The sequence below is a fragment of the Loa loa genome (assembly GCF_000183805.2).
Source record: "Loa loa unplaced genomic scaffold supercont3.3, whole genome shotgun sequence".
Taxonomy (NCBI): Eukaryota; Metazoa; Nematoda; class Chromadorea; order Rhabditida; family Onchocercidae; genus Loa; species Loa loa.
Genome location: NW_018108183.1, coordinates 954,974 through 966,016, shown reverse-complemented (window position 1 = coordinate 966,016; position 11,043 = coordinate 954,974). Strand labels below are relative to the sequence as shown.

At 35.9% G+C, this 11,043-nt stretch overlaps 1 protein-coding gene across 1 annotated transcript; it reads left to right on the top strand.

Moving 5' to 3' along the window:
- Positions 1-2,242: 2,242 nt before the first annotated feature.
- On the top strand, positions 2,243-8,339 carry LOAG_09123 (hypothetical protein; the record flags this gene model as incomplete). The annotated part of the gene is made up of 9 exons (XM_020447861.1): positions 2,243-2,251; positions 2,406-3,391; positions 5,022-5,160; positions 5,384-5,684; positions 6,176-6,368; positions 6,720-7,020; positions 7,290-7,407; positions 7,826-7,917; positions 8,193-8,339. The coding sequence occupies 9 exons, from the start codon at positions 2,243-2,245 to the stop codon at positions 8,337-8,339; spliced, it is 2,286 nt and encodes a 761-aa protein (XP_020301948.1).
- Positions 8,340-11,043: the final 2,704 nt, after the last annotated feature.

Here is an 11,043-nt window from a genome sequence, read left to right as displayed (position 1 = left end):
CGTTGATCGTGTTTAGTGCATCANATTTTCCAATCAGACGATAAACGAACTTATCAACAGTTCAAACGAGAACATGAATTGATGTTGAGGGCTGAACGAATTAGGGACGAAAATCTTAAAATATATCAAAAAGAGCACAAAATTTGGCCCAAAAAGTTTGGCAAAACTTATGATGGATAAGGATAAAAAGTTAGAGAATGAAATTTCTGAAAATCCCTCTAAATAAAAACTCTGGTAACACTATGTCTACAAACGATGTATGTTCATGCGTTCATCTTCATTCGTCGATGCATTTCCTTTAAATATTTTTATGAACGGTTTGGTTCTTCTATATCTACCAATATATGTTGAGACTGTGGCATTTGGAAATATAGTTATACCAAGTTGTTAGTGCTACCTTGGGTAAGTTTGCAAGAACAAAGTGTCTCTTTTTATCATCATTTCCACTTCCTTTTTTTTTTGTTTGTCTCTTCCTCTCAGTCCTTTTCCCACGCTTCTCAAGAACTCAGCTTTACGGACGAACCGGACAAATATCCGATTGTCACTCTGAATGGCTTCGAATGAAAACTCCACCTCAGGCCGCATATTTGAAGTTGTCATCTGTCCAGTCATTTGGCCGAGTCTCAAAAATTTTAAATGTGTGAGAAGGAGCTAAAACAACAATGTGCGCCACTTCTGCTTCGTCTTCGTTATTCATGGTTAAAATCTTTAGTCATATGTCACATGACTAAAATTACTGAACTGCGCCTAAAATCAATAAACCCATCCACCGAATCATACACAATTAGTTATTGTTGTTGCTTATCACTAATGCAGTTTGCAAAAGTCATTTGCCGGAGGATGAGTAATTTTGCATCTGCTTGATTATTTTCTCAAGCTGCTTCTCGAAATGCGGCATACTGAGTGGGAAGACTCGATTGCCGAGCGGTAGTTCCTTGTAAGCATGTTGCATGTTTTTGGTATCGGAACGCTTTAGTTCCTTCCCTGGGTTACACTTTCCTGAGGAATTTTTATCAAATTTGCGGCCAAATATAATTTATTAATAAAACTCTTACTTCAAACTTAGTACCCATTCCACGACAGATTGAGCATCGCCGTTTATTGAGTTTGTAACAACCTCAAATATCAAAGAATATTATCCGTTCAATTGGATTTCTCTCTTGTCAGGGAAAAAAGAAAATTATTTTTTACTTTTATCGCTCCGCTTTAATGAACTTTTTGGAATGTTGTGAGTATTCCCAAACAAAATGCCTCGACGATATTATAAACAACTGATGTACTATTTGAATAACAGCTTAAACTGAGCCTCGAACTGATGAGTGAAACCGAGCCCTGAAGTGACGACTCAACCGAGCCCGGAAGTGGTGATTCGAACCGAACCCCAAAGTAGCAGTATCGTTGTTGTGGTAGCCATGTTAGAGTTGTCCAAAGTGATTAATTATTTTCTTGACCTTTTATATCTTTGTAATATGATTGCTATTTGAATATTTGCAAGGGGATTTTATTTTTCTTCAGCAATGATGATACTATTCTCCCGGAAAATCACCATTTTTAAATGGGAAGAAAATCAACTTTCAATTTGCCAGATCATATCATTCTTTAAATTCTATCATTCTCTTTTCCTCCCTCTCTGCCCTTCTCTTCGAAAACCAGAAATGCTAAAGGTCATAGAACAAATGAGGTTGCAATAGTGGGAAATTTATCCACTGATTGGTTGGACACTGATTAGTGTATTTTATATCAGGTACAATGTAAAGTAAAGTTATTAATAACATGTTGAAATGGCCAGCTGTTTCTTTAAAATGCTATTAACTTAACGTCTTTTTCGAAATCAGTCAAGAAAACCGGTATCAGCCCATTACACAATCACTTTTTTTGTTTCCTGTATAAACCTCCGGAAAAAGTCGCAATTATCAGCAAACTCAAAGACCAATTTATTCCTTTGCCTCCTTTCAGTTCTTCCACCTCCGTCATGCGTTGTTCATAATTGTCACCACGTACAACAATATCCATACATTGTGCAGCGGCCTTTATGCTTTATCAAATTCATTTGTATATTTTCATTTTGAAATTCCATCATAGCCATATTGTTATTAAGCAAAAAGTACCAATTCATATCTTCAGGATTATCAGGCATGATCTGTACTTCATAACACTTGCAACGCATATAAGCCTAACACAACGTCTAGGGTAGATCTGCCGGAATATATCACGATATATACATATATTTATTACCATCGAAATGTCGTATGTGTGCTTTTTTAATTTGTAATAAAACAGGATATAATTAAGGACAGAAAAAAGTTGAAAAGGTCTTGTAAGCTATCATTGAACCTAGCTAATAATAGTCATAAACACTCCGGAAAGGGAGAAGTTACAGGTAGGAATTGGACGAGATTATCCAGGCAACAGTTCTCGTTGTAACGGAAGTACGTACACACATATACACATACATACATACATACATACATACATACATATACATACATGCATACATACGTACGCACATACGTATACATACATGTACACATACACATACACATACACACACACACTCACACATAGACATACACGCACACATACGTTTTGCCTACATTGTGCTTAGCTATTGCCAGGAAGAGGCCATCACAAGTGTCCGGAACGAAACAAGTAGTATTGTTACGGAAAACACGAGCTGTCGATCAGTACTATACGATTTATTCACATTACAGTTGACTAATATGTTGCCCTCTGCAAAGGGCACAAATATTGATGATAGTGGTGGTGGTGCTGGTGGTGGTGATGACGGTGGTGGAGCAGAATCGCCGAGAAAGCCAGCAATTTTTACTGTTACTACTGACGATGCCGGACGCGTACCTTCCACAAGTATTAACTTAAATAATACAATCCCAACTTCTATTACTGCTGATTCCATCTTGTTCTCCATAGATCACAACGAAAAGGTGATCGTTTTCAGCGATGCTGCAGAAAAATGTGCAGCGATAGTGCTATCCGCAATATTCGAGAGTATGTCGCTGAAGCCGGATGACATCTATCAGTCGTCTACTATAGTACCAAAACCGGATCTTGTTATGACATCCAAGAAATTGTTAAAGGGTGCAAAATCGGATGCTTATTCATTATCAAATACATCTCAGCATAATGCTCATTCACTGAGCAAGTTAGATTTAATGGAATTGAAGCGAAGTATCGTGAAATCGGATTTCAAATCTGTACAAGATCCATTGTCAGCATCAAAACTGAGGAAAAACTGTTCCGTTGATTGCCATCCATGGCACAGTCCCGTATTTGAAATTAGTAGTCTGGATTCTTCACGATATGTTTGCGAAAGTGTTATCGATTGTGATGAAACTAATGCTTCCCGACCTTTCGTACTTTTCCCGTCCATTAGGTATGCCTTCTTCTCTATCCATTTGTTATTTACATTCCAGAAAACCGGAGATGCTGCCAAGAAAGATAGCTCGAAGCGTTTCACGGCGAAATTCATTTTCAATCCTTTATTTAAATTCTTCCCTGTGCATCGCAATCATAGTGATTTTAATTAAATGCTTGATTTTCAGTTTAACCTCTGTAAGCTTTCATCTACTACTTTTTTCCCTTATCCTTTGTCCTGCGATACTCTGGAATAGCTGCTCTAACTTCAGTAAATGACATTTGCGTATCAGATGACTGAATTCTGCTATGATAGGAAGTTGGCTTACTGTAAACATCCATTTCAAAAACATGCTTAAATTTTGTTAACAATCCAACAAATCTTTGTCAATAGAATGATATTTCAATTTGCTGAAGCAGTAATTTTTACAACATATCCACGTCTTCTTTTTGACTTTTTCTTTGTCTTCGACAGTTTCACTTCTCATCCAATCCATCAATTCCGCTATTGTTATCATACAGCCCTACAGCTATATTCATCGCTTAGTTCTTCAATGCACAGAATGTTGTATGTGCTTTTAAATTTCATTTCTAGGATTGATAGAGGAGGAAATTTTAAGAAAAAAGACAAGATTTAGATTGTAATTTATTTATTCGTCCTAAAAATGTTAAAGGAGAAAAAACAGTTGAAGGAAGAGGACCGAATTATAATAGATCAGAAATCTTCATATTCATAGTTCATGAAAGGGAAAAATAAAAAGAATGAAACAAATGTACATTACAGTGCACCGTTGCCTCCTTTTCTAAGAAATATTTTAATGGACAAAACCTGTTTCGCATTATCAATGAATAATTCCTTTCTTCTAATCTTTAGAATCGATGATATTAGATCAATCTTAGTGTGCGATAAATTGAATTAAATATTAGATGCATAGGATACTTCCGAAATAGAAACGAAAAGGAAGCGTGGATATTTCTAATATAACTTTTTGTAGGATGGCTAAAGGAATCAACGGATGAGGGAAATGAAGGAAAATTTATTATTTATCGTAAATCATTTCCAGCATAATATGTTGTTCTTGAATTTTACAATAACCTTAAAAATATCTTTTTTCATTAACTCGGGACCTCATTCTTCATTTTTACGATAGCATAACCTTAATTCCGCTGAAATCAATGCCAAAAATATGTAAAAAACCAGCAAATGAAACAGAATAATATGTGATATGGTTACATAACATTAACCGATAAATGTTAACTCATATCATATACATCGTAATGCAACGAGATGAATGTGTATTGGAAGGAAAGAGAACAACTGTGCATATTATGTAACGGCTTACATTTTAAAAATTGAAAGCAAATATTTTTATTTACATAATTTTAAATTCTTTTTAAAATTATATGTAAACATAATATAATCTTAAAAAAATTCACACAATTTCAAGTACTTTAGAAAAAGGCTGAACTTTGTAACTTTTTCAAGTAACCTGTAGAAAAAAAACTGCTTGCTATCGCCTCAAAACGATCATCATGCTGAGTGATAATTTTCCATTTAAACATCAATCAACAAATTAATTTCTACATATTAATTGATCTCTAACATGACTACTTCTTCCCAGAATGAATTATCTAGGTTCGAATTCCAGGTTATTGGTTGCTGCTCTCTTATGCTGCTGTTTCATTGCACTTTCAGTAAGTACATCAAATATGGCTGTAGCACTGATCTGCATGACTTCCTGTACCATAAATGGTTATAAAGGTGATCTGCAATGGCAAAGTGAACAGGTAATAATTAATGTCAACCATTAAACTTTTTTGTCGCTCTTATCATGGACATATAGAACTTCAATGACGTCATCGCAAATCAAATTAAGGTTTTGTTCCCAAAAGCGAAATTATGTCATTACTAACCCGCTACATCTGCACATATAACTTTTCCTGCTTATTGCAATGTCCATGTAACGAAAAGAAAATTTAAAGTTTCGTTTGAAACATTTTAAAAATTTAGGAAGGCATAATATTAGCAGCGCAAAATGTTGGTTCACTTCTGATGGTGATAACGGGATTGTGGGCCGATCGGATAAACGGTAAATGGATGATCGGTGGTAGTTTATTGTTGTGTGCGATTGCCAATGCAGTTCTACCAATAATGGCACATGAAAGCGTATGGTATGCAATTGCTGCAAGATTATCAATTGGTGCAGCGGACGCATGCCTTACACCTGCAACCAGTTCTTTGATAACACGATGGTTTCCGCAAAGTGAACGTGCAGCTGCGCTGGGTATCGTCACAAGTGGTCGACAGATTGGTATGAGAATTATGTATATGTGCTGTTTGCAAAGTAACTTACGTATACGCAGAATTACACATATGTAACTGATTTACGTGATTACAACGTGGATATTTATGAACTTCCAAATTTGAAATAAACACCATATTCTGCGCTCTAAGCGCATTTCTGTCGGTGAATGTTTCATAAGGCACGATGTATTTGACATCCGTGACGATAGCCCTCAACAAAGTTGGATTTTGGATTACTTTCGAAATTAACAATCTAAAATATATGTTACAGTAACCAATTGTCTTAAGCAAGCTGGAATAAAATTAAATTAAACTGAAACAGGTCAAAGTGATTGGAGGAAATAGCTTACAAGAAAATTCCCGAATAATTATTCAGTAAACAAAGAATTCCTTCTAGCAGATCTTTCTAGCAAAGAATTCCATTTTCGGTCACACTCACAAAAAGTATTCTTTAGCTATCTAAAAATAGTAGGCTGTAGAGGATAAGTTCATTTTTAGGTACACTATTTATTTTACCAACTGCTGGTTACTTGTGCACGCGCAAAGATATTATGAATGGTTGGCCTTCTATATTCTATCTTAGTGGATTGATTTCTATATTAGTTGCGTTATTCTGGATTCCGATGGGAGCTGACAAACCTTCCAAGCAGTACTGCATATCACGTCAGGAACAGACATTCATCGAAAGCAGGTTTTTTTCACACTGTTAAATCTTGTTCTTTATTGAACGTGATTATAGTGTAGTTTGCTTTTCCACAGGAAGTCCGGTTTTCTGTTTCGTCGAAGGTTTTCTTTAACCTTTTTTCATATTTTAGATCTTAGTCATCACAATTATCGATTATTCAACCTGCTAGTCAGGCCAATATAGGACAGCAGTTTTTCATCTTGATTGAAGCTTTCGGTAATCTGTTCTATCATGTTTTGAAACGAACCCAATTACTCACTCTTCCTACCTTAACAATAAAATGATCAAAAGCCGAAAAGACAGCTATTTAATGGAATTTCAGTTTCTGGGTAATTTTTGATTTTGAATAAATTTTAGGATAGCATGTGAGTCAATTGGAAAGCGTACCGCTCCACGTCACACGCCGTGGTCTGCAATTGCTCGATCATCTGCAGTTTGGGCGGGGATCTTTGCACTTGTGTGTCATGAATATCCACTTGTTATCATGCTGCAGTTTTTGCCTAATTATATGCGTGATGTGTTGCATTTTGCACCTGCCAAGAATGGAATTGTTTCAGCGTGTCCCATAGTCTGTTTATTTATGAGCAAAGCTTTCTCTTCCAGCTTTTCAACTTGGCTCATAAAACACACTGGTTGGACTAAAACTACCATTTGTAAGGTACCTTTTGTGAAGTTCAAAACAGGAAAAAAGTTAAGGATGAAGTGTACTTCTACTGTTTACTGATTTTTCCAGAAATGACTGAACTAACCAAGTGGCTTAGAGATTAAGTGGAAATATGGTCATACCAGAATATTTTGCATTGCAGCTCATAAATCCTGCTCATCTTGAGAATATCGATTTGTTGTTTAAAAAAACGAAAAAAACTTGTCATATCATGATATCGAAATTAGTAAACAATACTGTACAAAGAAGATAAACATTTCTAGATATTCAATGGTATTGCATCAGCAGGACTGTCACTGTGCATTATTACGGTACCACAGTTTGACCGAGAACGATCTTCTTTGGCAACAATTCCTTTATGTTGTGCAATGCTTTTTGCGGGTTCGTATTCATTTGGTCATTTTACAGTTTGGTATTTCAATCCAAAGTCTATTTTTAATTTCACGTTTCACACGTTTTCAATGGACTTATTCTACTTTTTTAAATTAGCTCTCTCGGGTGTTACATATTCTCAAATTACTAACTGCAATGAACTATCCATCTTCTAGCTAAATCAAACGAGACTCTTGAACAAATGAATCGGTTTCCAATCATTTTTAGTAGTTCGTTTACTTCAATTAGCCAACTTATTTTTTATGTTAAGTGATATCACATCAGCATACTTCTCGATTATCGATCGTAAATTTTCGAACCAGTACTTTTTTTTGCAAAAAAATTATGCAGAATCTAACATCTGATTTTCCCTTGAAGGATGCGCATAGGACTGTTTGATGTGATGCTCAAGATTATGATATTTTAGGTTTACATACTCCGGGCGTGCAAACGGCTTTGGTGCAACTTGCGCCACCATATTCAGGTATCATCACAGGTATTTCGTTTTTTTGTTGCATGGTTTGGTATCGGTAACAAACTTCTCACGAAACATATCGTACAACATGGTGCAGCCGATGAGTGGGCCAAGGTATGCTTTGGATAAACTATGATGAAAACGTTTTTGAAATTAATCATCGGAATTTGATATGTAAGAGTAAAGTAGTAGGAAGTGGCATTAACACAGATACTGAACGCTCTAAAACAGCTCCAAAAGATATTATAAGTGTCAATGCTTTTCTGCTAAAAAGATACCCTTTTACCACAGTTTACTTTTCAAAAAATTCGGATTTCAGGTGTTTTATGTATCCGGTGTAGTAGCGGCCTTGCCAGTGGTAGTATTTACAATCTGGGGATCCAGTGAGCGACAGTGGTGGTCAGCGCCAAGTTCAAAAACTTCAACACACAGCCTGAATACACAAGCTACAGTGGTTTCCAACTAAAGCTCTGAGACACCAATAGACACCAGTAGATTGTTCAAGGAAACTAGAATCAAAAGCAGCGATAGTATTGGGTTGACTTTCGGGAAGGGTGGAAAGCATGTTTCAGAGGAGGGATTAAATTGAAGGCAGGGATATATATTTCTTATACAGCTAGCTATAAGGAAGAGATAATACTATTGTAAGGTGATGTATGGGTTACAGAGCGATTTGTTCCATTTTAATTATATTCCTCGCTAATAAATTATTTCAATTATCTTGTAAAACATGAATTAATAGGAAATTAGTGAAGGAAAAGTATCAATGCAATAAGCAAAAGAACACTAATGGAAAGGTTGAGTAGGGAAAAGAAAAATTGAGAGAATGACGTCCTCTTGATGTAAATTAATGAGGTAACATCACTTTAATGCTTAACATACACAAGGGTAATTTATCATCTACATGATGGGACCAAAGAGAGGAAGGTGACATATGTCATCGATTTGAGGTTTGAGGAACTATCGATGATCATGTGATTATATCGGTCATTTAGTGAACTGGAATAAATGAAGGCCATTGAGGTGAATCGTTTCAGGCTAGAAGATCAATTTCGTCCGGAAACCAATAGATTATCGGAAAGGAAAAGGATAAGATATTCATTTATAAGATTTATAAGATTCCTGCCACATAAAAAATCGAATCACTTGTCCAAGATGTTCCCAATTGAATGCCACCAATTATTATCTTGAAGTTATTTGATCAAGAATAGTATACCACAAATTTCGATCAAATTTAATTAACTATTAAAGTAACAATCATTTGACAGTAACACAGTAAACACTTAACAAAGGAGAAGGGTGAAAATTTGGTAGCTTTTATCCCTTCAAAAACATTCAACCAACAACACCTTGCTTATGAATTCCCAGACTTGTTTACCGGTTATGTATAATATGTTTATGTCTAGGTATGTATATATGTCATGTATGTATATGCGTGTGTGCGCGTGTGTTGCGTGTGCGTGCGTGTGTTTGCATGTGTGTGTTGCAGGTGGAATCACTCAAGTAATTTCATATGGCAGTGTCCCCTCTTTCCCTTCCTCTCCTTCTCACTCTTACGACACTTATTTCAAAGCAACGCTTCAAATAATATCACAACGATGGACTAATTATAAAGCCGATGCTTTTCATTCCATCTATCCATTCATATTGTGATAGAACCGTCAGCACAACTTTCTAATCCATATATTATATATGCTTATGTTGTGTATGCATATGTGTGTATTTGTATGTTGTATGTGTGTATGTGCACGGGTGCATGTGTATGCGTGTGTGTATGTGTGTATATGCACGTATGTTTATATGAAACTATGCAAAAATTTACTGTTTTATAATAGTGAAAAAAATTGTGTTGCAAAAGGATGAAATGATACGATTTTACTTGTAATTTAGCAAACCTCACCTAATCTTTGCCTATCCTTCTATTTTCATCTTTGTCATTTTGAATATGATAATCCTTTGATACATGCTACCACAAGTCCTTTTAGCGAATCGTCCCCATTTTATCTCCCATGTAGTTAGTATAAATTCATCTCTTTCATATGTGATTATAATAGTGTTTTTCCATATTTGCTATAGGTAAATAGGAGACAGGCGGGCGACTTTTCAAGCTCATGTCATCCTGACTTTCTTCGCATTCACCTTTCATCTTCCTCGCCCTTGAATTCCTCTTATATTTTCCATCCTTATCCAGTCAAACACCTTCGACATGTGTAAGTTTACACAGTACGACTGATCAGATTAATCATTGATCGCTTGTTTCAATTCCATCTTTCCGTCATCTTTAATATTCTGTTTTCTTCCAACTTTCGACGACCGGTGTCCTATCCGATGGTGCAAATACGGTCAATATTCTGCTCGTATAAAAATCTTGTAGACTAGCTATAAGGTTAACCCCCATCAGTTGAAAGAGTTTCATAATTGCACAAACTTCCCATTGGTAACGATGGCACACTGTATTTCAGGTTTGAACAATCCGGAAATTTTTCGCTGCAGCAACAGCGATGGCAGTAAATAATTGGATTGGGTGATATAAGATGCTGCTTTCTTGTAAATGGCTTTTGAAGTGTTCCCTTGAAAGTTTTGGCATCATTTCAATGGCTTGTTGCAGCCGATTGATATTATTGTTTGTGACTGGGAAATTACGGATTTCTTGTGCTAGTTTGAGAGGATATCCATCTTTTTCCTGGTAATTCGGTTGGTGACGTGACTTGTTTGGGGTACGGCTCAAAAATTTTCTGGTACATTATGAATTTGGTTCAACACGGGATGCCTTGGTGGGTATTTCCTTCAGCTTCATATGGTATCCAATCTTCCACGTATCTTCCGTCGTTTCCGATTTCAAGAACGTCTTAACCATTTGTTCAGTAATTACGGCTTGTCATTCTCGACCAGTTTCATTATTAGTAATTCCGTAGGTTTTCGACAGTTAATGATACAGATTTCTCTAGATGTTAGCTCTTCAGTTATGTTTCTGTATGTTATCTGTCATGCTTTATACCGTTATGAATAACCACTGGTAACTTAAGAAATGACAGGGTTATAATCGAGTGACTTCACACATAGCATCATGGACTTGTTTCAGGATGTTAGGGCTCTTTCCTTTTGCATGTTTTGGTGATCCGAATGCTTATTTTTTGTGCTTTATTTTTCTTCTGTTCTTTCTTTTTTTT